The sequence below is a fragment of the Pseudonaja textilis genome, chromosome 3 (assembly GCF_049901715.1).
Source record: "Pseudonaja textilis isolate UNSWEBS1 chromosome 3, rPseTex1.2, whole genome shotgun sequence".
In the NCBI taxonomy this organism is placed as follows: Eukaryota; Metazoa; Chordata; class Lepidosauria; order Squamata; family Elapidae; genus Pseudonaja; species Pseudonaja textilis.
In genome coordinates, this window is record NC_141992.1 from 47,904,911 (window position 1) to 47,932,494 (window position 27,584).

The 27,584-nt window shown below is 40.0% G+C and overlaps 2 protein-coding genes across 2 annotated transcripts; one reads left to right on the forward strand and one right to left on the reverse strand.

The window, feature by feature from the left end:
• The first annotated feature begins 2,039 nt into the window (after positions 1-2,039).
• Positions 2,040-6,444, forward strand: LOC113449052 (uncharacterized). Its single transcript, XM_087930363.1, has 6 exons — positions 2,040-2,085; positions 3,352-3,729; positions 4,623-5,027; positions 5,322-5,370; positions 5,788-5,891; positions 6,437-6,444. Exons 1-6 carry the CDS (start codon positions 2,043-2,045, stop codon positions 6,442-6,444), a joined length of 987 nt encoding a protein of 328 aa, XP_087786489.1. The 5' UTR covers positions 2,040-2,042.
• Positions 6,445-10,349: 3,905 nt separating this feature from the next.
• FANCE (FA complementation group E) lies at positions 10,350-26,077 on the reverse strand. The gene is made up of 11 exons (XM_026719967.2): positions 26,005-26,077; positions 23,361-23,594; positions 21,695-22,361; positions 21,250-21,294; positions 21,104-21,163; positions 20,769-20,912; positions 16,677-16,800; positions 14,979-15,054; positions 13,100-13,166; positions 12,358-12,483; positions 10,350-12,003 (listed from the first exon to the last, which is right to left on the reverse strand). Exons 2-11 carry the CDS (start codon positions 23,582-23,584, stop codon positions 11,899-11,901), a joined length of 1,638 nt encoding a protein of 545 aa, XP_026575752.1. The 5' UTR covers positions 23,585-23,594; positions 26,005-26,077; the 3' UTR covers positions 10,350-11,898.
• Between the last annotated feature and the right edge of the window lie 1,507 nt (positions 26,078-27,584).

Here is a 27,584-nt window from a genome sequence, read left to right on the forward strand (position 1 = left end):
ACATTTACCTTGCAGTCCTAATTCTTATTCAAAAGTAGGTGCTATTATGTTCAGTCAGTGGGGTGTATTCCTAGGAAAATGTGGGTGACATTCACTGTTATCTTTGAAAGTTTACACCCCAAAGCTAACTTATTGGACGGCAACTTCCATCATGCTGATCCCCAATAATCAGCAGCCAGCAATGGCTCTGCCAGGAAAACCTGTGAAGGGTGATCTATGTAGAAGACTCATCAGTCCATGCCTTTAATAACAAGTCCTCCAATGCCAATTCTGGGTGGTGATTTGTCAGGGATCAATCACTCTACCTAGAACAAAATGTCCCTGGTAGTTAGGAAACGTTTTTGTGACTGTGTGGCATGAACCCCTTCTACTGAACTGGCTGCTGAGAAATTGCTGCAGGGTGGGGTGAGGGAGATATAATTAACTGAAACTTCTGCCTGAGCACATGGAAGTCAAATCTCATTTCCAGTGTCCAAGGCCTGTTTCCTAGTTGCACAATAGTCTTGCTATAAAAATAGGACAACCCCCTTTCTTCTCTTGGTTGTGGTTTATATTTCCCCTGCTTGCCTGAAGTATCATTTTGCTTAGTTTATTCATTGGCAGCACAGGAACAAAACAAACTTAATTTCCTCTGATAAGGTAAGAATCGAGTGCCGAGCCCTTTTTCTCCCCATACAGCAAAATAACAGAAGGAAAAACCCTCTGGATGATGTGTGTTACAAGCTGTTACGAATGCTAGGGCTGAATTCAGATCTCGTCTTATATTAACCATAAATGTAATTTTATTGCCTGTCTAACGTCATCTCACCTCCATCATATATGTTCATGTACATCCACTGACTTTCACATAAACTTTTGGATATCAGTAATAAGTACATGTTTTTTATAAGCTAACTTCATAAATTAGTGAAGTGATAAAAAATACCAAATCCTACAAAAACTCACACACCCACACATCACAAACCTTTACACCTCCCTTCCTGTAATATTTTTGAGTGTGCGATTATGGGCAACATGGAATGACTAATAAGACAACTTACCTCATGAATCTAATGCCTAAAGAGGCAAATAGCAAAAGCATCTTTCTCTAATGTAAAGATGTAGAATTGGAAGTCTCAGAAGAGCATTCAGTAGCCTCCGAAGCCTCTGGATGCACACTCATAGATATCTGAAACTGGTTACCAAACTGTACTTTTGAATATAAAAGAGCCAGGAAATTGTTTAAAACACCTTTACAAATTATATTACCGTGATATTTAATTAAATATAAAAACAAACCCTAACTTTAATATTTCCTGGAACATAGCCACCAACCTGAGATGGGGCTGAGTTCCTTGCAGAACCACCATCTGTCCCCAGTTGTATTACCTATCCTGTAAGATTCATTGGGGTGGGGGGGGAAGCACGCCCCAGGTCCTATCTACTGGGAAGTGCACCTGGCAGGTTATTGAGGAGCGTTTTTTTCTGTTGTGGCATCTGCCCTCTGGAACATAATTTCACCAGTTTAGACTTGCCCCAATCTTACTGACTTTCTGTGAGGCTTTGAAAACTTGGGTTTGTTGCCAAGCTTGGGGTCCAGGTTGTGTAACTAAGCTTGTCAACCATGCTGGTTGGTTTCATCTTCTGTTTGCTATTTATATTTTTATGATGTTTTTATTCTTTTAGCAGCTCAGAGTCATATATGAGATGGGTAGTCACATAGAATGAATGGATGAATGAATGAATGAATGAATGAATGAATGAATGAATGAATGGAGTTACTCAGAGGCAGTCACTATTATTTTCATACAGATTTGTTTGTTTAAAAAGTATCTCAAAGTGATGAACATTTCCACCACTACTCCACTATTCAAGAATCACACATATGTGAATCTGTATGCACACATGTTAAGATGTATCCACGTCAGACAATTTACAATTATTGGCATTGTAAAGCATTTTCACACAGCTCCAGACCAACAGTGACAATGATGAAGGGAATTTATTTCCTTCCTGCAAGGGCATATTTACCCACAGCCTTCTCTGCTCTATTCAGTTACAAGATGGAAGGTTTCCCAGGCCTGCAACTTCTGTTGATGCTCCTAGGTATGATACTGAATACTATCTTTTCTTGGTCGATATAGAAGTTTGATGATATTGTGAGGCTCCGCTTATCCATTTTCTAAGAATAGTTGCAAATGAATGTTATGTTTTCTTCCTATTTTTTTCCATTAAGAATGGGAAAATACCCAATTCTACACATTCCTACTCAGGCTTCATTCATACTTAATACATGTGTGATGTATGGATTTTGTTCTTACACTTCACTAATAAGATTAGGGATTTATACCAAGATAATAAGATAGGAGAGCAACTTCTTTGGGCTTTAGAGGCTACTCCTGAATCCATGCATGTGAAGAGCCAGGAATAATTTGGGGAAGTGACTTCAGAAGTTTTAAGTGATGAGATTGGTACTTTTAGCATCTATAGAGAGAGGCTTAAGATATCCACTTCTCCTTTTAACTCAGTCAAAAATACAAAGTGGGGTCATTTTTTAGCCCCATCAATTGCAGGGATCTTGTGGTCACAAAAGGGATGTGACCCTTTCTAAGAGATCAAAATCTGTTTAGCCAGATGTACTTTCAGGCCCGGTAAAAAATTTAGTGCTATCAACAAATACCTTTTTAAGAAAAAAGATAGGCATTTTTTTGTCAAAAAAGACATTAGAGGAGAATTCTATTAATAGATAGCCAGCAATGACTAGGCAGTAGTCAGAAATCAGGATCAATCTGGTAGATCTTTCCAAACTGTCACATTTTATTAAAGGGCCACCGTTCAACAGATACATAAAGTTTAATGACTACACTGATGTGGGATTTAAATTGGGATGAAATTCAGGGAGGGAGGGAAAGACAGACTGGTTTGGAGTACATGTACAGTAGGTTACAAATAGATTCTGAATTAAGGTTTGTAATGCGTTAAAAACACATCGTGTTTGTCAAGGCTTTTTGAGATGGTCTTTTGAGAAAAACCTTTTGGGGTTCAGCAATCTGACATTCCATTGCTTACTTTAACACCACAATTGAGCTGAACTCACATATACCAAAAGGTTTCAGGCCATCTCAAAAACAGTGACAGGTAAGTTCCATCCCCTGCAAAGCATATACAAAAGAGATGTAGATTGGATGTATATTCTTCCTCCTTTAGGGCATCTTTCTGTGAGTGGCTGGGCTGTCCCAGATAATTCCAAATATACATTCATTCAATCCTGTTGAAGCTAGGAAACTTTTGTGCCTCCTATGGAGAACTTGTATTGCCAAGGCTTGAGTTGTATTTGATCTGTCAATTTGATCAATACTGCTTTTGTTCCAGGTCTTTTTGCATCCTGTCCATCTTACTTATTCCCAAGTCCTTCTACTGCAAGTTTGCAAAACACAGGAAAGAGCCCAAAAGAGGTGGTACTAACTCAAGGAACCTCCCTCAGAATAAAAGCTTTCTGTGCCTATCAATATTTGCAAGGACAGCCCGTTTGGTGCAAAGAAAAACAACAAAATGAATTAAGATGGCAATATATGACTTCTAAAGCAAAACAAAAGATCAAGCTTGAAGGTGTAATGAATGGTTGCATTTCTTTAATCATGAAGAATCTGCAAATTGAAGATTCAGGGAGATATTGGTTTGGAATTCTAAGCGGTATGAAGATGGTTTCCATAAACTCAATCAAAGTGGTAGTTCATTATGTTGAACACGGTGAGCATTGATGGACAAGGGGGAAGGGAGGGTAACTATTTCTCAGATAAAAGGACTTTCAGAATGTGACATTGATGCTGGTACCATATTTTCTCTGGTTGGCAGAGACTAAGAAGCCGTATGTATGGGGATTTGTGATGGACAATCTTATATTTGATACATACCTTGGTTCACCTTGAGCCTCAGGTAAACAGGCGTATTTTAAAATATATCCATAGTTCAGGAAGACTATGAGTTTGCTCCAGAAGGAACATGTGTTGTGGCAGCTGTGTTGTTGTATCCTATTCTCGATTTTTGTCAGAATGCCATTTTTTGTTACAATACCCAAACATAACCTGTATTATCCCATATCATTTTCATCATCAGTTTAATATTCTGAACAGGTGCATCTCTAAGGGAAAACAGATTGGATAAAAACTGTACCTTTGCAGCCCTATCCTTGTTATACCTGTGCCATGTGGGCAGTACACATTTAAAAGGGGGACATAATTTACTGCAGGGTCATTTTGACCTATTTTTGCTACTTCAATGCCCCGTTGTCAAACCTAGGCAAATGCCCTTTTTCATAGTATATACTGGGGTTGGTTGTTTTTTTTCCGTGAAGTCCCTGAATGACTTCCGCTGAGCCAGCTAAGATCTATTAATGAGATGCTATTGAATGGAAAATCCTAAGTAATCTCCAAAACAACTATACCTGCACATACATGTAGAGACAATTCCTAAAGGGCCATGCGAACTCACAAAAGTCACGATTTCTTTTAATTATTCAGACGCTTCATTCTCCTTACTGTGTTGAATGCTTTCCATACTTATTGCTGTAACAAGTAAGGCATAAGACTGCTATATTTGAAAGACCAAACTTACCCTTTTTTTTCAAACTGCTCTTTTCCTAGTTCATTTCTTGCCTAATAAAACTGCCCCACCTCCAACAATGAGGATGCCATTTACTTCCACCACATCAGGAATGACGATGCAAGCGGTGATCAAGATACAAGGAGAATCTCTCAGTGTCAAGGCTTTTTGTTCCCTGCAACATGCGCAAGCAGAGAGAGTTTGGTGCAAAGAGGAACTGCCAGAAGAATGCAGTCTTGAAAAGCTCACAAGCTTCTCCGGATCAAGGTGGAAAGGTCTCACTACACAACCAGATCAACGTGTCATTGTAAATGATTTGGGAGACGGATGTATTTATGTCTTCATGTCAGCTCTCCAATCAGAAGATACAGGGATATATTGGTTTGGGGTTCTTGATGGCCCCAATATAATCCCTTTAAGAAACATTAGGGTGATTGTTCAAAAAGGTGAGCGCTAACAGATAATGGGGACTGGGGTGGGGAGGGGCAGTGCCTTCACATACCAGAAAGCTTCTGAGCTTAAGATACAACAACTTGCACATTGTCTACTTTAGTCTACAACTGTTTGTGCTCATATTTAGATCTTGCTGGGCAAAAAAGGAGGAGTTTAAGAAAAAGAAATAGATGTTCTGCGGTGTAATTTTTTTTTTAAAAAAAGAAAACCTAAAATTCATCTATGAAGAGCAGCAATGACACTGTCAATACTTCAGTTTCCTTTTTTTGTTATGATTTTATTTTCAGATCAGCAAAAGGAAGATATCGGGGCTGCATCCAGTGAAGATGAACAAAGGTATCAACCATTTAAATTGCAGTTTGAAAAGATTAATCAAGAGTTGGTGCATGCTGTGGGATCTATTTACTTATTCACTTTGAGACACTGCATTTAGTTTCAACCAATTATCAAAGCAAAGATAACAGTTGTAGATTTTGCCTCTTCCATGAACAGATTATTATATTTTTGAGCATTCCCAGACCTATTTTTTTATAGCTCGGAAGTGTTCTAGTTCACAGTAGAGTATTTAGCATGGTTGTCTGTAGGAGATCTTTTTCTTTCACTCCGGTAGTATGCTACCAAGTTCAAACTGTTTTCATTTTTCTGTTTTCCTCTGAAACCCATGTAAAATATAACTTTGTGCTTCACATACAAAGGTAATCTGCCAAATTCAATATTAACTTGTTTTAATTAATGCAACTGTGATTATTGCAGAGTTAACCAAGTTGTCTGGGTTCTGGTTTTCATTGCTGTTGGTATAACAATTTTGTCTGCCTCCACATTAGTTGTCATGGTGCTCACCAAGAGAAAGAGGAGAGGTATGTTTAGCACTTCTTTTGTCTTCCTACAGCTCAGATTTTCATGCATGTTTTATACCATATCATTAGAATACTAATGAATATGAATGTAGCTTATGCATATGCAAATATAGCATATGATATTAAGAAAGTATGAGAACTGCATTCCAAGATGAAATTATCTGGACAGGCTTTGAGATTTCATATTCATTTTACACTTTAAACTGTATTGTGATTAGAGAAAAAGCCTTTGTGAGGTTGAAATAGCAAGAACTGGGGCTTCTATCCAAGAGCTGCTTTTGTGTATCAATTGATTTCTACATTACTCCATCTATTAAAGAGAATTAAGCATGCAATGTAGATTGACTAAGAGGTGGGTAGAAATCAAGGCCTTTTTTCCCTTGGCATAATCTCTGTATATCCTGCTGAACTATCAATCACAATTATTCTATTTTATAGACATGGAAAAATAGATCTTCTGGAAGACTTTTACATAAATAAATCCCAGACTATTTTGAAAATAAAGGCAACACTAGAGTCTGGTATTTTTTTTCTTTGTATTACAGTATGCTAGTTTCTAATATAACATATACTTTAGGTAAAAAAAATCCTTGCAAAATAGTCAAATGCAATAGGTAACTTTTTCTAGGTAAGTACCAAGGGTTAGTCTTCAAGTTACGACTACAAATGGGCCCCAAATTTATGTTACTAAATAAACATTTGTTAAGTGAGTTTTGCCCCATTTTATGACCTTTCTTGCCAGAGTTGTTAAATGAATCACTGCATGTGTTAGTAACATAGTTGTAAAGTTAATTGGGCTTAAGTGCCCATTCACTTTGCTTGTCAGAAGGTTGCAAAAGCTGATCACATGACCCCAGGATATTGCAATCATCATATATATGAATCTGTTGCCAAGCATCTGAATTTCATGGGGATGCTGCAGTGGTTGTAAGTGTGAAAAATGGTCATAAATCATTTTCAGTGCCGTTGTAACTTTGAACAATCACTAAACGAACTGTTGTAAGTTGAGGACTAGCTGTATCCATCAATACATTAGCATCAGTAGACATTAATTGTTTTATACACTATTAGTAAAAGAGAAAACTACAGAGAGTTTGTAGCCTATGACCTGCAGGGTATATACAGAGAATATCTCTCACAACATAAAAAGGGGAGAAGAGAATGCCTAAAGCCATGTTCTTTTACACTGTTTTGGATTCACTTAATTCAAATATGAACAAGGAAAACGTGGAAAGGATTTGGATCTTGCCATAGGATGTTTCTTTTGTGCTGGATGCTTCCTGGCTTTGGGTGAGACGGAGTGCAGAAAAAGTATAATAGCTTTTCAGTTTGGGCCGGATGCATATATGTCCGTACTGTAGCCTCTTCCATATGTTGCTGAACTAAAACATCCACAGCCCACACCATTGACTAGGCTAGAAATTGATCTGCTGGGTATTGTAGTTCGGCAACACCTAAAAGAGGCTTCAAGTTTCATACCTCTAATGGAAAAAGAGAAAACATGTCTTCCTTTGGTCCCTCTTCATTAACGTTTTCACATATCCTACACTTAGCAGTGTATCTGCGAATCATTTTTTTTCAGTTAATAATGCCCGTCTTTAATCCATTTTCTGCAGCATGCAACAATAATATAGAATATATTATAAACAAAGATATAGGGAGAACCCCCATACTTCTTTCATAGGCTGATTTTCTTCCTAGATCAGGATCTTCACGTATAGACCGGATGTGGATATGCATCCAGAAATTCAACGGATGTAAAACATATGACACCATCTCCATCAGTATGACTTGTTGCAGAAGTGGATGCAAATTTTCAATTATCCCGCAAAACATAAAATATGGTCTATTAACATCTCTATTAATACTGAATATCAATTTATTGCAAGCATTAAGGTCAGGAGGTTAGCATTTCGTTTTATATTCCTCACAGTACCCGAGATGACTTTCAAACTTGAAGTCCACAGCACAGAAAAAAGATGATATGCAAGTTTGAATCAAACATTTGAGTGTCACCTTCATCAAACTGTAAACACAAGCAGGCCAAGTATGCTAATTAATGTGTATTCAGTCAGGAATTACATATCATCATGGATATCTGAGAGATGTTTCCATAGAATATGTTTTCCATTTTAATTTTAGTTGTACACATGGTGTTTAGAAGCTCAGCTAAAATGTTAGCATGTAAATTGGCCCAAAGGCAGGAATACTTACAGTATATACTAAAATGACCCTCTCTTCTCAATAGTGGCAGATGACCAGATTTTTGATGATAACCCAAACTGTAGAATAATAAACTTACAGGTAAGATACCCACTTCAACAAGTGGGGAAATTTTTTTGATCGTGAACAGTTTCTTCCTTGCAGAAAATTCATTATTCAAGTACTGCAGTTTTTACAATTATTTTCTTTGCTATCATCCTACTCAACTCATATATTTGTAAATGATTGTGCAAAGATTCTGGGGCATGGGCTTGGATTAGAGTAATAATTCTTTCAAAAAAAAAACAAATTCATTAATTATGTCCATGTAGAATTAATCTTCAAACTAGATTCTAAACTTTACTAACTGTTGTCCTCAAAATTACTGAAAAGTAGTATCATGCAATCCTAGGTCTCATTACTCAGCATTTAATGTAGACTATAGGAAATATAGTTAATCACTGCTGTTGGAATGCTGGTAAATTATCTTTTCTGTGAGTTCCTTAATAACATACACATTCTCACTCAACCTATTTTCACAGAGAGAAATGAAAGTAGCATCATTGTGTTTTGTTTACTTAAATTTATAGCAGCATACCGAATAAGTTTAGAACAGAAAAAATGATGCCGGACTCCCCTGGCTATTTTTGTGCCTGCTCCTCCAACAATCTTAGTAGCTGCAAAAGTTGCAACAGTTTTTCAGCTACTAGGGTTGTTGGAGGAACAGGCACGAAAACAGCCAGGGATATGAATCGAAGCCTGGGAAACAGGCCCCTCGTGAGTCAACAAGAATGCTGTTTTACCACCAGCCTATCAAATACTTAGAAGGTGAGGGCTGGCCAGCTCAAGCAAAAGACAGCCAACAACTTAAAAGTCAGCCATCAACACATCCAATCAATATCTTAAAACCACATACAACTGGCACTATAAACACCACATACAGAACAGCTCATTCTGCTAGAGAGAAGTTCCCTTAAGATGGGCTCCAGCATGAGTTCGAAAGCTCAGAATACTAAACCTCTGGTCCCAGTGATCTACCCAGATTAGATCCTGCAACATTATCCTGGGATACATATACTTGCCTTTGATTGCTCTTATTCTTAATGAAGGAATGTAATTTTATAGAATAACGGGAAGAGGAAGGCAAAAAGTTGCTCTCACTTTGATTTCTGTTATGGCCAAGCAAGACTCAGGACTTGACAGCACTTCAAGTAAAACTTATTTTAAAAAACATGTTAGTTTGGCTACATCAGAACATATGCACACATTAAATTACTAGCCCATAACATAAATACACATATTTACGCATACACATATTTTCTTGTACGGTATTTAAAATGAAATGTGGTCAGTTAAAAGATTTTTTAAAAGGGTGTTTTTCTTTTCTTGTGACTGTTCAGGTTCATGAAAGCAACACTGCCCAAAATTTGCACGAAGGAATGAACACGATGTATTCCACACCGAAGCTGCCCAGAATAAGCACAGATGTCAACAGAACATTTCCATTAAGATCAAATGTCAACAAAACATTCCCCTGAGTCAATTGGTGGACTTTCTTCTTCAGGTTCTGTGGAATATGCAAGCATCTTTTAATCACATTTCACTTTTGGGGGGCCCAAAAATAAAATAAACTTTGTTAGTTCTCACTCTGCACACCTGGATTCCAATGGTGAGAATTTCATTGATTTTAGAATTATGATCTCTCCTAGGATACTTCTTCAATTTCTCAGTGTTGGACTAATTTATGCCTTTAAGAGCTGATATTTTAAGCCCTGTAGTTCCATTATCTGAAATATCTGCACCAGTTTGCTGCTCTGTGAAGATACACAATCTTGCAACCACTTAGATAGGGACAACCAAGTCCCAATACTTCATATGAGACTTTTCTTTCTGCCTATACTATTGAACAGAATTAATGGTTTGTTTTGTCACTATTTTGAGGTAAGAGAGACAAAAACTAGCTTACACCTTAAAATAGTATAGAAATCAAAAGAGACAAACCAGACAAACAAAACTAGACATCTGGAATGAAGTAGAGTGCATACAGATACATTGTGAATAAATCACATAGACCAGGGTTCTTTTGGTCGTTTTTTTAAAAAGCTTCAAATTTCATCCATTCTATGGATGCTTTAATATATTCATAAATGTAAATGTTAACACACAATATATATTTAAATTGATGTTAAAATTATTCATGTTTATGCAAGTGTTCTTCCTTGTATGAGCAAAATTTATGCTTGGGAAGGGATATGGGCTATTTTATGTGTAACACTTTACTGCATAATTAAACTTGTATATGTTTCAAGAAAAGTTATTTTTTTCTGAAATGGTGTCCCTTTAATTACAGCATCTATTGAGATAGAATGTGAGCTAGAGCCAAATAGGAGGGATCAAATGAGATATAGAAGTAAGAAGTGAAAACCTTTTTTATTTATGTACTAGTCTCATCAGCTGAATTCTGATGCCAGAACTGTATTTAGGTATGCAAAAACTATTGGAAAAAGGATGCAGGGATAAGGCAGCTGGCAGAGAAAGGGAAGGCTCTTTATCCTTTATGCCAGGCAAGCAGCTATGGATACCATGGTCGGGTGCCACAGACTGATGCTATTCTGGGCAAGCAGGTGCGTAGGTGCTGCCATACACAGGCACGACAGAGCATGGGCAAATGGGCACAACCACTACAGGAAGGCTCTAAAAAGTACAGGAGGTAGTGGTTACTGCTAGGGATTATCATAGACCCTACAGGTCATAGATAGAAGATGTAGGCAGCACAACAGAGCATGGGCAGGCAAAAAAGTAGCAGGAGCACAAGCAACCTTTGACTTACTGCTGAATTCCCTATTGACTTTGTGGGCTTCTTGGAAGCACGCACAGAATGCCGGAAATCACATGACCACGGCTCACTGCAATTGTGAGCCAGACACCAAACACCCAGATCGTGACACTAGAGCAGGGGTGTCAAACTCGATTTCATTGAGAGCCACGTCAGGGCTGTGTTTTACCTCGGGGGACTGGGCTAGGCATGACCAGCTCAACAACACTCCTGTTGGGGTGCCCGTGGTGGTCTGAGCACTCTTCCAGCGAAAACAAGCTCCTGAGCTCTATTTTCAGTTGCGACAGCCTCCTGTAACTGCAGCCCTCCTGAGCCCCATTTTTGCTGGCAGAGGCACCACGGGCCGGTCCTTAGCTGTTTCCAGAGCAGCCCTGCAGACCAGATCTAAGCACTCCATAGGCAGGATCCAGACCGCGGGCCTTGAGTTTGGCTCTCCTGCCCTAGAGGAATGCCACAACACCCAAAACTCTTGAGGACTGATTCTAACAACTCAATCAGCACCATTGTCTCAGTTGCAGACAGTTTGAAACTCTTGTGTTCCTTAGCTTTCCCTTTTATGCCCCAGATGATATCTAGGCCTTTCTTACTCTTTCAACATTATTGGTTTCTCCTGGAGGAAAATCAAGGTGTTTCCTTAGAGTCGCCCATGAGGCACACAGATCACTAGCCACAGCAATGGAATGACAACCTGAGGTTTTCACTGCCTATATGTTCTAATTGGTTTCATTTAAAAATGAAAAAAATGTGCATATGAAATTTTATTTATGTATTTATAAAATGTATAGGCTACATACCTCAAGGTAACTCATACCAATCCATAACCTATTTTGAACATATTTAAATTTTAACTTAACAAGTATGAGTTGCATTGAGCAAATTGATAAAAAGAATAAGCAGAGGTGTCCCAGAGTCCGAAGGCATATTTGATTCCAGAGCCATTGCAGGAGTAAGAAAGCCTCCTTACATTTTTCACCTGGAAGTCACTCTCTTTAACGCAGCCTGAAGAGATTTCTTTAAGATGGTTTTGTTAAGGTCCAGGGCACATGATAAATGGTGCTGGTGACCCAATGTGATCTAGAAGGGGGACACAAAATACAAGCTAATTCATAATAGTGTCGATTATAAATCCTTCGTTATCTTTGTTGAGATTAACTCTGCCATTTTCCTGCAATCCAGTTCCTGAACAGTAGGAGTAGCCAGGAGTAGACCCTTGTCTGTTAAAAAAAATCACATTCCAAGAGGAATTGCAATTCTACACTACTGTGGATAACTAGGGCCTCTTTTTTCAAGAGAGATCAAAACTATACGTTAAATAGTAAATGAAACAAGTGTACTACTCTATATGCTTATATAGAAGTTACTAAAAGAGATTCGTTACACCAATTATGCAACAGTTGGGGTGATCCATGTTTTGGGGTAATTACTCACATCATTTTGATATTTGGTCAACAGAGCCAGGATCAGCTTTGCATAATGTACCGAACTTTCAAACGTTTGAGCCATCTGACAAAGATTAAGGACCAATGCATTGAAGAGCTCACTAGACAATTCTACCTAAAAAGAGAAGATGATAGAAATTGAGGGGTAAAAACAAGTATTATGTACCCTAAAGAAAGATCCAGTTGCTTGGAGAATATCAGACCAATGTATATGGCTGAATTCTCAACCAGGCCACTACATGTTTGACCCAAGGATGCTAAACTAACCCAGACCTTGGTTTATTTATTAATTAAATTTTTATAAGACCCCTGGTCCTGCAGTAAAGTGCAATATTGCAGGCAAACTCTGCCACAGCCTGAGGTTTGATCCTGATGGGGCTCAAGGATGACTCAGACTTCCATCCTTCCAAGGTCAGTAAAATGAGGACCCAGATTGTTCAGGGCAATATCCAAATAATGCTTCTACACTGTAAATTGTCCAGAGAGTGCTATAGAGTGCTACAGGATGGTATATAAGCCTAAATGCTATTATTAAATTCTATATGCTACCCATCTCACTATCAAGTGACTGCTTTGCATTACTGTATATATTTACATATTGGACTTGTTGTATTTGAAATTTGTTAGAGAACTGCAGCATACTAGATTTGAGAGATCTAATCTTTAGCTACTCCATGGATACAGTTTATTCAATTACTTAAATTTAAGAAGATTGAAATGCACACAATCACCTGTCTTTCTAGCAAAGAATGCACAACTGTGAGAAGGTCTTCTGTCCATGGCACTTTTATAATATGACTGCAAAGAGATGGGAGAACCAAAACAATGAAAGACATAATTAAAGATGGATGTTCTGCCAGTCACCAAGATTTATGACTATGTTAATTATTTAAAATGGTTCTTACCCATATTAGCTAGATTGGTAGAAGATGGTATAATACCCTTCAGCATTATGCAGGTGCTCCTCTATTTACACAAATCAGGAAACTAAGCTGGAATAATCAAATTTAACCCACACCGATTCAAGTTCACATATGAAACTGGCTACAGAAGATGCACTAGAATTATATTATTAAAATTTTTTAAAACAATTCAAAATACAATTTTTTCTTTAACTACAAAAGGGAAGTTTCATCCGTGGGATATTTGCACAGGAAGGGGGCACATAACACAAAGTTGAACAAAGGCCCTCCTAGCACAACTGCCATGGAGCAAGTTTGTCCAGGAGGAGCCCCAGATTACATACCAATTCCATATTCAGACACAGAGAAGCTCCTCCACACAACCACTGTGTCTTATCAGGGTTTAATGGAAGCCTGTTGCAGGGGTGGGATGCTACCAGTTCTGCCCAGCTCTGTAGAACCAATAGCTCTGAAGAGCAGCAGACACAGAACCGGGTCTGTGTCTGCTGCTGTTTGGCCCACCCGCCCACCTGGGCTCTTACCTGACCTTTATTTCCTGCTTTTTCAACCTCAGCTGCTTTGTGTGGCACAGCTGAGGCTGAAAAAGGCTTTTTTCAAACACTGCTCACCCGTGCGCAGCGCTTATCAGCTGTCCAGGAGGCACAGCTTACACACGCATCTGGCGCACTAAGCACGCAAGCACACTCAAAACATAAGTACCAAACCGGTAGCAACACCGGTTGAATCCCATCCCTGGCCTGTTGTTCCCCAATCCAGACCCCTATAGCCTCTAGGCATCAGGAAAGAACATCCACAGCATAATTTAGTTCCCCCAAGAGATGTTATCTCGTTCCATGGGGAAGGATGATCTCACCCAGTTTCATGTAGATCAGGGGTGGCAACTTGAAGACTTGTGGACTTCAACTCCCAGAATTCTGGGAGTTGAAGTCCACAAGTCTTGAAGTTGCCAAGTTGCCAAGTTTGGACACCCTTGATGTAGATACTAAAATGAGTGAGATCACCAAGGATGCTGCAGGCTGGACATCTCATTCCTTATCAACACTAATTGGGACTAGCCTCTGAGGAAGGAGGAGAACCAGCACTAAACTGTGTTTCCAATTGCCAACTCCTGGAGAGCATGGTCAATGGTACTGAAAACTGACAAGAGGTTGAGAAGAATGAGGATGGTTTACAGATATGTCTGCAATTTGTATTCATATAAAAAACCTAACTATTTTTTCAATGCAATTGCATATGTCAGATAGTAGCAACTGAATATTCCGGCACATCAGACAATAGTCAGAGTGTCTTTGATTACAGTCTCAATGCAGGTAGTCCTCAACTTACGACCGGTCATTTAATGAACATTCGGAGTTATGACAGCCTCAGAGCAGATGCTTTACAGTCTGTAAAGCACTTCCGACCATTGTAAACATGTTGGCAACTGGCTGACATTTTCGACTGGCTGCATCACTCCACAGCCACATGACCATAACTTACATCATTTTTGCTGGTTTCTGGCAAAACCTGGACATTCAGGATAATGGGTTCATAATTACCACTGAGTGATTCAGACAACAGTTGCATGATTTACTTAATGATTGCCATAAAAGTTTTCATAAAATCAGGTCTGTCACAGCTGCAATTCTAGTCCTAATTGTAGTCATAAGCCGAGGACTATCTGTACTACATTTGTGTTTCCACTTACCTGAATACCAGCCTCATACATTCTGGTTCCAAACACTCCTCAATTAGCTTGCATACCAATCTCAATTGTTCAAGGCCTGCAAAAAAACCAAGATTTCAGAAATCTACTTTATATCATTCAAGAATCACAAAAATGCAAAGAGGCCCTTGGAGTCAAGCTTGATACTTAAAGACCAACATTCAGGAAATGGTTTCCTACTGCATCCATCTGGGATTTATTTCAACTTTCCAAATTTACCTCTAACCCCAAAATTCCCAGTTGATTTCCCATTTATGTTCTAGCCACGATCAATCACACTTAGTTTCCAAGGTCAGGCAAGTTGCCATTGGCATTTGCCAATTAGTAATCCAGCTATTATTGATGTAACAAAATCCTTGTATGGCACAATAATGGATGGATGACTTTACAAGATGATATAAATATCTCATTTGGAAATTGCCTAAAGGTATTATAAAAGATATGAAAGGGAGTACAGCACAGTAAATATTTTGCCATTTTAATTTGCCCAGTGCTTTAAAAAATTGCAAAATTTTCCAAGACTAAAAATTGATTGAAGTGAAACTTATGGACAAGTGATTTTTTAAAAAAGATTTAATTTATTCAAAAAATATTGTAGTGTATCTCTATCCCAGCTGGTCGATTTGTGCTTGAAAAGTCCCTTCATTAAAGTACATAATCAAGGAGTCACAATGGGGAAGCCACAACAGAAGACAAAATGATAAGTTCTGTGTAAATAAATAGAATTTGTTTTTGCTGCTAGGGTATTATCGGTGAGAAAACCTAGTCCTTGGAAAAGACACAATAAGAACTGCAGGTGAAGAATTCAATAATAGTTTTGTTTTGAGAAAGGTACAAGCTTCGGAACTAGAGGTAAAAATAGGAATAGTTAGAGCCTAAAATATTTAAATTGCTTTGTAATAATTTCATTTGTTAATTAGCCCATTTTATTTACTTGTCTTTCATCATTTCTGTTTTGAAGTTTGCACTCTTGATTTTTTTTTTAAATTTTTCACACAATTTTGCTCATTATGAATTTACCTTTGTTTCTATTCATCCTATTGGCTTTCTTTTGAAGTTTCTATAGTAGCCATTTCTATTGTTGCCATTTGTTTTCTCTTTCCTACACACGTTGTAGCAAAAGCGTAAAATCAGATTACAGATTCTAAAAATATCCTACCAGAAATGTATCTCACATGGACTTTCTGGCAGCCTCGAAGTCCTTCAGGAAAATTTCAATTTAGATAGTCTTAAGAAAGACATTTCCATTTCCCTGCTTATTACATATTTGCTTTCCATTTTTTAACAGCTTACACCAGGAGTGTCCCATGTTGGCAACCTTAAGACTTCTGGCCTTCAAATCCCAGATTAATCTAGCCAGCCAGGCTGGCTGGGGAACTCTGGAAGTTGAAGTCCACAAGTCTTAAAGTTGCCAACACTGGACACCCCTGGCTTACACCCCGTGCAGTATAGGAGGCCAAGATCCATCCTCACTGGGCCAGTATCCCCCTCTTTATAATCTCACATTTTATATTTCTGAATATTGCAAAACTCATCAAAGTGAAACTTTATTTCGATTCCAGTCTTTCAGCACGCAAGCACTGAGTTTATTATTGGAAAAGACATTTCACTTCTCACAATAAATTAAAGTCTCAGAAAAAAAATGAGATGATCTTATTGAAAGAAGAGTTATACATTCACCTTGCCCTGGAACTTGCACAATAGAAGAAATTAAAGTGCAACAGATTGGGCGAGGATATTTCGAGCAGAACATCATCAGGGCAGTTGTGAAAGGCCAGGATGGTGTCTCAGTCAGTGAAAGAACCTACAAGATCAAGAAGACAGAGACAAAATAAATACTGCCTGGATAATAAACATTGGCTAGGTTAACACACTGCCCTAAGCTACTATTTAATTAATGTTGATGAATCCACCTATTTCAGCAGTCTCCAACCTTGGCAATTTTAAGACTTGTGGACTTCAACTCCCAGAATTCTGGGAGTTGAAATCCACAAGTCTTAAAGTTGCCAGGGTTGGAGACCCCCGACTTACTTTGTTTGTGGTTTAGTGCTATATGATTATGATTATGCTAACTAAGCCACAATGGCTTATTCATAAACCATGCCTTAGCACAAAGTATCAACCAAAAAATTAGAAATGCTGAAAGGAAGAAAAAAACCCTCTACAGATTGTTTTGCTTGAGGGTGGAAGTCAATATGTGAATGACCTCACTAGAAGTAATCCCTAAAAAGGCATTCCCCTGAAGTGGGAAAATGAGAAGGGGATATTGGCATGCACATAAATTTTGCCATACACGTAGATGTCATAAGATTGTTGCTTTTCAGGACAAAGGAGGCAACTTGTAAATATATAACGCTAATTAATTTATGTATATATATATATATATTTCAAATTATAGTTTAGTGTTTATCACTTGTGGACAAACTGGAAAAGTTGTAGATTTAAAGCATTTAAAGCCCTTCATGGCTTGGGGCTGGGTTATCTACGGAAACATCTCTTGCCAGTCACATCCACCCGATCCATTAGAGCGAGGAGGCAGGGGATGTTGCGGGTCCCACCCCTGAGGGAGATACACCTGGTGGGGACCCAGAAGAAAGGCCTTCTCCGTGGTGGCTCCGTCTCTCTGGAACACCATTCTCCCAGAGATAAGAATGGCCACCTCACTAATAGTCTCCCAAAAGGCACTGAAGACCTGGTTTTGCCAGCAGGCCTGGGGAACCCAGAGAGGAATGGAGCCCATCAGGTGGCTAGTGTGATTTGCTGTCGTCAGGGAGTGGAGTGGGAGTTGGTTTTTGATTTTTTTGATTTTTTAATTTGTTTTGTTTTTCCTAAATTTTGTTCTATTGTAATTTACTAATTTATTTGATTCTTTTTGTTAGTTTTTATTTTTTTTTTATTTTTTTGTTTTTTATTTTAAATATGGTTTGACATTGTGTAAGCCTCCTCGAGTTGCCATGGGCGAATAGAAGGCAATATAAATTAAATAAATATTTACATATTAAGCAATAGTCCTCCAACATATAATATGCAGAGTGGGGAGGGGGGAAGCACTCTATGGCAACATACAGGGAGAATATCTTCATCTACCAGACAAATTGTCCTCATTTTGTTTCGCTTTTTCCTGACTTTTCCTTATCCCAATTGATTTCCACAAGTTCTGTACTTTGGTCTAAATTCTTAGCATGTTCCAGCATTCTTTACCTGATCTCTATCTCTCTTTTTTCCATTTCCTACTTATTAATCTATCCAAGGATGTATTAATGCCTCCAAAACGAAGAATATTTACAATTTAAATAAATATGCAATACATACTTATAATAAGTAGTATATAATAAGATGATTTCTAAAGGCTGTATTACTAGGCTAGACATTATCAGCAGATGGACATAATACTTGCCTGATAACTACCGTGTTTCTCCAACAATACAGTCTCCCCCAATAGGAAGTCCCAGCATGTTTTATAGGCATAAAATCAAATTAAGCCCCTCCCCCCAAATTAAGGCCTATATTAAACATGAGAAATGTGCGGGGGAATGGTGGGGGGGACCTTGCCGTTAGGAAGTACTTTTGTTGCATACCCGGATATGGTTCTGCCTGCGTTGACTTCGGTGTTGGTGGGGCACTTCGTATCAGGAGACCTTCCGCCACCGTTGCTTTCCCTTCTCCCCGTGCTGCTGGCATTTGGCACAGCCATGCGTGGCCAGCCAGGGCTCCTCCCTGCAACCGGAGCCCAGCGGAGACACTCGGCTTCAGGTGCTCCTGTCGCTGCCTTGCCTTCGCCTTTGAAGACAAAGCCAATTCTTTTAAAAATGACGTCCTACTAATCGGTACGACAAAGCCTCCCTTGCCTGAGAGGGCAGCTCAACCCCACATGGGGAAACAAATCTCCCGGGGCCGCAGCACAGGATCGGCCCACCCTGGGAGAAGCGCTCAGCTGCCATCCCTGCCTGGTGCCGGGCAGAGCGCGAAGAGCATCGCCTGGCACACCCAGCGCAGCTGAGGGCCCTCCTGCCCGGCGGTGGAGCTCTCGCCAAGGCAGCGAGCGCCTCCCCACCGGGCCCTCCGCTCATCCTGCCAGGGCCGCGCCAGATCTGTGCGGGCTGGGCAGAGCTGGGAAAGCAAGCCACGGGTGCGCACCTGCCTACCAAGTGAAAGAGCCGGGCCGCCCCGAGCTTGGCTTCCTTCCCAAGTCCCTCCAGCCCGAACCCAAAGGGGCCACCAGGAGAGGCTGCCCAAGGCAGTGATAGTGCCCACCCATCTGCGGACAGGAAGGCGAGGCGACAGCAGCGCTGCTTCCCTGGACAGTAGGAACAGCAGAGAGAGCCCGAAGCCGCCTGTCCTTTCCACCCCTCGCCCAGACCCTCTCTGTCTCCACACATCTCCAAATGCGCCAGCAGCTCCAAATGCTGCAGTGGCACGGGCATCGGGCAGAGGTGCTCACTTGGCAGGGCTCAGCTCGGAGGACGTGGCGCAGGCCGTCACCTTGTCTCCCTGTCCACAGATGGGTAGGCGCTATCACTGCCTCAGGCAGCCACTCCCGGTGGCCCCTTCGGGTTCGGGCTGGAGGTACTTGGGAAGGAAGCCAAGCTCGGGGCGGCCCAGCTCTTTCGCTTGGCAGGCAGGTGCGCACCCACGGCTCACTTTCCCAGCTCTACCCAGTTCACACGGCTCTGGCGTGGCCCTAGCGGGATGAGAAGAGGGCCCGGTGGGGAGGCACTCGCTGCCTTGGCGAGAGCTCTGTCGCCAGGCAGGAGGGCCCACCTGTCAGCTGCGCTGGGCGCCCCAAGCAAAGTTCTTCGCACTCTGCCCGGCGTCAGGCAGGGATGGTGGCTGGGTGCTTCTCCCAGGCTGGGCCGATCCTACGCTGCGGCCCTGGGAGATTTGCCTCCCCACGTGGGGTTGGGCTGACCTCTTGGGCAGGGGAGGCTTTGTCGTACCAGTAGTAGAGCGTCGTTTTTAAAAGAATTGGCTTTGCCTTCGAAGACGAAGGGAAGGTGATGACAGGAGTGCCTGAAGCCAAGTGTCTCTGCCGGGCTCCGGTTGCAGGGAGGAGCCCTGGCTGGCCACGTGTGGCTGCGCCAAACACCACGGCATTGCTCTAAACACTGCGGCAGCACAGGGAGAAGGGAAAGCAACAGTGGCGGAAGGTCTCCCGATACAAAGTGCACCACCAACGCCAAGGTCAACATCCAAGCCATTGCCGCCCACCCAAGGATGCAAGGGGGGTGGAATTAAGTCACCCCCGAAAAGACGGCCTAGCCATTTTTTCGGGGGTCAAAAAAAAATAAGGTCCGGCCTTATTTTGTGAGAAACACGGTATCAATGGGAACACTATTACTTATCCCATGTAATGTCTATTTTGGCTTTTATTCAGACTTTTTCAAATAAGTTTTATCAGTATGATTTAGGACAAGGGTCTTCAAACTTGGCAAGTTTAAGACTTGTGGGCTTCAACTCCCAGAATTCCTGAGCTAACATGACTGGAAGAGGAATTCTGAGTGTTGAAGTCCACAAGTCTTAAAGCTGTCAAGTTTGAAGACCCCTGATTTAGGATGAGATCTAAATATATGAAAAATAACATAAAATATATAATCACTGTTTATGCAGAAAGTCAAAATAATGAGCATTCAAGGAATTCTTAAAGCTTTCTCAGTATAGGAGTTTGGGATATTTTTCCATGAAAATGCCAGAGATGAACCTAACATTCATAAATGACTGATGTTTTAACCAAAGGCTTTTCTTCTTTACCTGTTTCAGATTCTCAATACATACCCGAGGTAAGAAAAGTTTTTCAGCAAGTATTGCTGCCTTCTTGTAGCCAAGTTCAGGTGAAAGTGCTACTATCCAGCAGCAGAACTGCAGAAGCTCAGTCTCTGGGCATTCTGAGAGTTTGAGCAGTGAACATAAATCTTCTAGCTAAAGGAAAGGAGACACAGTATTGTCCAAATAATCCATTGCCACAATATCACTTGTATTTGGATCAGATACAAACAGGATTCAAGATTAGTTATTTAGTTTCAGTAAAGACCTGTAGTCTGAACAAATGCTCTTATGTAAAGGCCCATTTATGAATCTTCAAATAAAGTATAATTTTTCACTCTACTAACCTGATCTGGAGTACATTCATTTAGAATCTGTAGCTCAGGAGGGGCAGTTCCATTGGAACACTGAAATTTAAAAAAAAAAACCTACAGAGATTGCAAAGAATACAGACCATCTGTCCCAATAGCAAATTCAGTAAAAAAATACTTACATCAAACTGCATCTCTAGCAATTCTTTAAGTTTTGATACATGGTTCTAAAATACAGAAGAAAAATGAATCACTCTTGATACCAGGTTAAAGCTTCAGAGTGTGCTATCTTAAGCGATTTATTAATGCAAATTTAAAAGTTTTAAAAATAATGTTGATTTAATATATTCTGCTGGAGTTTGAGAATAAGAAGCAGCAGTTGAAAAAGAGACAGAAACTCCTGGTTCAAACTGTTCATCTGCATAAAAATGTGTCAATCTTGCTGTCTATTTTCATAAACTAAAACAAAAGGGTTATTTTGCCTCCTATCACTTCCTGACAAACATATGGCTTGTTCTAGTTGCCATTGAGAGAAAAGATGGATGTAAAGCCTCACTGGAAATATGTTTGTACTCTTAAATCATCAACAAAGCAAAAGAGCCTAAGAATTTAGAAGAGTTTACATACTTTCATATGACCAGGAACCTCTGTTGCAGTGTCATGCTTGGAACTCTGGCCAACAATTCTCTTTTCTACTTCATCTTCTTTGAAAGAAAACTGACTGACGCTGCTTAGGCAGTGAATAGCTTCCTTTCCAAAAGTGTCCAGTGCGAGTTCATTCTTAGTGCTTTCTGTTCCAACATCCTGCAGTTCAGGCTGTGGTTGAGAAACTTCTGTTTCCAAATTAATTTCCAGTTGGGACCTCTTCCTCCGATTCTCCTCTTCAAGACTCAGAGATTCTTCAGATGCTTTTCTTTTTTTCCTAATCTGAGACCCAGACTGAAAAGTGTTACCAGCTGACACCAAGCAAGGATTTTCCAGTTTAACCAACCAGTTTAATTTTCTTTCTAAATTAGCATTGCTGCTAGTATGGGTCATAATCTTCTGGCATAAATGCTTCAGTTGCTGTTGGCATGTGCTGGATAGCAAGACAGGGGTCAAAAAGCTCCTCTCTTCCATCCCTGCTTGTAGTAAATCCCTTAATCTCTGTACCCATAAATCTGGATTGGGATCTTTTCTAGAGGCCTGGAGCAGACAGCTGAGGCAGTCCTTTGGCACTGTAGATTGTACGATAAGCAACAAGGAAAAGAGATTTCTTTGGCACAACACTGGAAGCAGCATCAATATTGGTTTCCTGAAATAATTATATAGAAGATAGAAAGCAAAAATGCATTTCTTCAATTATTATAAGACTAAAATGTTCATTATGGAATACAGATAGTGCAATTTGCTGTTCAGCACACCACAGGTAATATTTTTATTTTATTATTACCCCAAAAGCCCTTATTTGCTTTAAAGCTCAAGGCAATGCAAAGTAAGGTATCCTGTCATTTCATTCTTATAACAACTATCCTGTGAGGTGCAAATTGACGATCACAGATTATGACTGAGCTAGTAAGATGCGTAATAAGTTTCAAGAGGGAGGGAAGATGTACCAGATTCCAACCCAAGATTTAACCAGCACACCAACTATAATGCAATTCTCTCTGAATCTAGGAATGCAAAAATTGCAGGTCATAAAATATTAAGGTTCACCTTTTTTATCACCAAGCAAACATGGAATAACATTTACTCAGTTAGAAAAAGGAATCAAAGAGGTTCTGCATTAACATACTTATCCCATGGATTGGGCTTCACCTGTTTGTGTGGCCCAGTTTCTGGCATGCTGTGGACCGGTGCCGGTCCATGGACTGGAGGTTGGGGAACTACTGCGTTTCAGACCTTCTCTTGCTATTAAACTACATCCTTCATCACTGGCTATATTGTCTGGGGCTGCTGGAAATTATAATTCAACAGTATTTGAAGTGCCACAAGTTCATTATTGTTGACTAGTTAAATGTCTTACAGAAGCATAAAGAACTGAGAATCTTACATATCAAGCCCACATGTGATTTTGACATAGCACAGATCCGAAACTGAAATGTATCTAGGATGTGTAATGTGGGATCCTGATTTTTCTAGTATTCCACATTATAAAAGAACTTTTCTTTAGAAAGGGAGGAAGAAAGGGAAGGGGTATAGAATTACCATATCAATCTTCATCTTCATTAGTTCTCGAGGGGAAAATTACATTTCAGAATCCCTAAATAGGCCCCTTATCTAACCTTTCTAATGGGAAATAAACCTAACTCACATGGTAAGAGTCTTGTTCGGCTCTTCAAGCACTGGTTCTTGAGAGCACAGTTTCTCAGTGAAGATCTGCCAATTGAAATGTTGTCTTCCTTTTTCCACAGAGAGTGACCGTTGAAGAGTTCGAAAGGCGGCCATGGCCCCCCGTTGTCCAGACATCAGTGTGCAGATAAGAAGTCGAGAAGAATTATCAAATCTCTGAAGCAAAGAAGCCATAGGGCTAGCCATGTTGATAGACCTGTTGATCAAATTCATACACACATACACACACATAGTATATGTATATATAATTATAAAAATACAATCATTGCAGTTGTTAAACAGTTGGTAAATGTATTTGACTTCCCCATTGAATTCTGCTTGTCAGAAGGTCCCAAACATGACTGGTTCATAAATATGGTAAATATGAGTTGGTTGCCAAGCATCTGAATTTTGATCATGTGACCATGGGGATGCTACAACAAGTCATAAGTGTGAAAAAAAATCATGTCATTTTTGTCAGTGCTGTTGTAACTTCAAATGATCACTAAATGAACTATTGTTAAGTCGAGGACTACCTGGTATCCAGTTTTCAAACTGATACCATAATAACATGAGATACAGTATATTTCTCATGTTTTGAACCAAAACAGGGTTACATGTGAATATTCCACATGGGCCCAGATAGACGAATTTGCACTAAGATCCCTTGAATTTAGTATTGGTCAAATGCATAATGGTACAATTCAATGTTTGGAAAACCAAAATCACCATTGTTAACAATTGCACTTTCAAAGATATCTTTACAACCCAATATGTAGGAAACAATGTAGTAAGTTTTACAGAAATATTTTCTAAATATGAATATAGGAATTCCATGCAAGATATAAAGTATCCAGGGAACTACACTCATATGAAGCATGTTAATTCTGCCCCAAATATTACATCTGCAGGATACCTTTTATCTGTTTTTCTGCCCATATTATGGAATCTGGAAGAGAAGTCTCCCTCTGATGCCAACCCTTACAGAACAGAACATCATCAGCAACAAAACCAGGGCTGGACATTCTTAGCCATTCTCAATTCTCTGGAGCAATAGTCCCATACCAGACTGGCCTCGACTCTGCTTATCTTTTATAAAGCCATAAAGACCAGGCTGTTTCAACAGACCTCTGGAAATTGCCTTAGTCTTTTCTGAATGGGATTATTCTATTGATGTTATTTTTTATGTTAGTCATTTGCATTTGCCTTTCAGTTTTATTACTGTTCTGAGGTCCATAAGCCATTCCAATTTTGACATGATCGGCATGAAATAAGCTAGAAAAATAAGTAATGTGTTTACCTCAAATGTACCAGAACAGTTTATACCAGAGTTCCTCAACCTTAGCCATTTTAAGATGTGGGACTTTCACTACCAGAATTCCTCTGCCAGCAATAATGATAATAAGCCTTAAGAACAAATGCTTACAAAACCAGAATTGAGAAGACAACAACAGATAGCAAGTGCCGCCTCTGCAAAGAAGCTGAAGAAACAGTGAATCACCTGGTTAGCTAATGCAAGAAGATTGCACAGACTGACTACAAACACCGCATGACAAATGAAGAAGCTAAAGTGCTCTGGGACTTTAGAATTCAAACAGACAGGCACCTGCCACAGAACACCCAGACTTAACAAGTGTTGACAAGAAAGACAAAAAAAAAGTCTGGACAGCGGACATGGCAGTACCTGGAGGCAGAATAGACGACCAAGAATTGGAGAAGATAACAAAATACAAAGTCCTGCAAGTAGAAATAGAACGACTGTGGCAAAAGAAAGCAACAGTAGTATTCAATAGTAATAGGCAGCTTGGATGCAATCCCAAAATATCATCATGGTAAAATCATTATGACTCAATTGCAAAAGGCAGCTTTGTTTGGAACAGCTTACATCTTGCAATGATACCTTTAACACCATCAAACAACAATGTCAGTTTATCCCAGATCCTTGGGAAGGGCTACATTGGTGGATAAAAATGTCAAATTCAGAATCATCATCATAATAATGAACAGAAAGAACCACCAGTAACATCCCAAACACAACAACTGTTGATAAGAAAGGCAAAAAAAAAAAAAAGCCTAGATAGTGGCCTTGGCAGTGCCTGGAGACAGCAAAAGAGAAAGACCTGGAGAAAAATGCAAAGACCTGCAAATACAAGTAGAACAACTATGACCAAAAGAAAGCAAAAATAGTGTATCAGTAGTGATAGGTGCTTTGAGAGTAATCCCAAAACATCTGCTTAAACACTATTGTCATTGTCAAAATCACCATCAATCAATTGCACCTTACATATTGCATTGATACCCTTAGCATTGTTTAAACATCTGCCTCACCTAGGTCCTTGGGAAGGACTCAACAGGCCAGAGGTCTCCAAACTTGGCAACTTTCAGACTTGTGGACTTCAACTCCCAGAATTCTCCGGCAACCTATGCTGGGAAGCTATGCTGGCTGGAGAATTCTGGGAGTTGAAGTCCTCAAGTCTGAAAGTTGCCAAGTTTGGAGACCTCTGCAATAAGTGAATAAAAATGCCAAATGCAGCCTAAACATCTGGCCGACTGTGCGACGATCTATAATTAGCAGCAGCAGCGTCTATTGGGCGACCCATCTCTCTCCCCTCCGCCATCACCGTTACCTTTCTCCCAGCCCCGCAAGCCTCTTTAGTCCTGCTCTTCTTCCTTCCCGCGCTCCAGTTCCGCAAGGGAGACTCTCCAATGTGATTGGTGGGAAGCGGGGCAGCGAGGTCCGCAGAGATATAAAAAAGTGTAGAGTACACCGCTCCCCGCCCAAACAGAGACTTCAGAGACCCACGTTTCTTGCTTCTCGAAGAGAAAACCAAATAAAAGCGTATTACCGTTGCAGAAAGGAACGCTTCCTTCCATTGAATTATATCTCGTTAACGTAGTTTATTTCATTTTTTATGAAGAGTGAATCTGTTTCCCCTAGCGTACGCACCAGATCAATCGTGAGGAAGGGAACTGTTCTGAAGGTACGTAATGTAGGCGTGTAGTTTTTATAATTTGCCAAAATTATACTGTATAGCTCAGAGGTCTCCAAACTTGGCAACTTTCAAACTTGTGGACTTCAAGTCGCAGAATTCCCCAGCTGAGTTGAAGCCCACAAGTCTAAAATTTGCCAAGTTTGGAGACCTCTGTTATAGCCTATGCTTATATGCTAATAAGCTATATATTAATATGCTGAGTTGCATTAGGCTATACGTTTAAGGGGTTCCATGATGCTATTGCTTTTAGCCCTAGATCAGGGGTTCCCAATCTGGGGTGCTCACACCCCGAGGGTGTGAGACGATATTCCAGGGGGTGCGAGAAAAGTCCAGGCAAATAATAGGATATTGGCTATATGTTGGCATTTTTATTTATTATTTATTTCAGAGGGTGCGAGGTTCGAGTGAAATTTCTTTAGGGGTGCAGGGCAAAAAAAAGGTTGGGAACCACTGCCCTAGATGTTCCGAATCCAACCAGTTTTGCTCAACATGGAAGTGAAAAGTTGTTGATATCATTCAGTGACAGAAATTGACTTTCAGCGATAAATACAAAAGCAGTCGCTCTTACTTTTTGCAACTCATATTTGAGTATTACCTGGGAAGTTTTACATTTAGAAGTGTGGCATGGCCATAGACTAAGAAGGACATCCGGGCTTCTTCATTAATAAGCATCTGAGAAGTCTCCTAAGAGGCAGAGATGCACCAACCTTCGGCATGAAACTAAGCTCTGAAGTGGATGTCTTCCTTTAGGACGGGTGGGTAACTGAGGCTCTTTTAACCTCTTGTGGACTTCCAACTCCCAGAATTCCTTGAGCCAGCCAAGTGGCCATGATTCACAATCTCTGCTTTAAGAACAAGCGACTTCCAGGTCCCATTTAAGTGTTCCTTAAGAGAAAATCATTGAAAATCAGGAAACCAGATTTTTAAAAAGGAATTCCTGGACAGGGAATTCTGGGAGTTGAAGTCCATACTAGGATGAGAAACACTGCTTTGGAGTAAATAAAGGGTACTTTTGAACATTGAGAAGGAACTTTTAAAACAGAAATCTTCAAAATAATGTGGCATAAAATTCTTTATATTCAAGTGGAAAACCAATCATGGACAAGCAGTTACACACACCCAACAATCCCCCCAAATTTGTTCTTATAAAAGCATTTTTCAAACATGGCAACTTCAATATGTGCAGATCTGACTAGCAAACTCTGGGAGCACGA

What these genes read in the sequence shown, in the direction of transcription:
- LOC113449052 (XM_087930363.1), top strand. Translation starts at nt 2,043, where the DNA reads ATGGAAGGTTTCCCAGGCCTGCAACTTCTGTTGATGCTCCTAG. An exon ending in TAGGGTGATTGTTCAAAAAG is followed by an intron (nt 5,028 to 5,321) that starts GTGAGCGCTAAC and finishes TTTTATTTTCAG; the next exon opens with ATCAGCAAAAGGAAGATATC. An exon ending in TCCAGTGAAGATGAACAAAG is followed by an intron (nt 5,371 to 5,787) that starts GTATCAACCATT and finishes TGATTATTGCAG; the next exon opens with AGTTAACCAAGTTGTCTGGG.
- FANCE (XM_026719967.2), bottom strand. Translation starts at nt 23,584, where the DNA reads ATGGCTAGCCCTATGGCTTCTTTGCTTCAGAGATTTGATAATTCTTCT. An exon ending in CCGAACAAGACTCTTACCAT is followed by an intron (nt 22,362 to 23,360) that starts GTGAGTTAGGTT and finishes TAATTATTTCAG; the next exon opens with GAAACCAATATTGATGCTGC. An exon ending in TGCTAGAGATGCAGTTTGAT is followed by an intron (nt 21,164 to 21,249) that starts GTAAGTATTTTT and finishes TTTAAATTTCAG; the next exon opens with TGTTCCAATGGAACTGCCCC.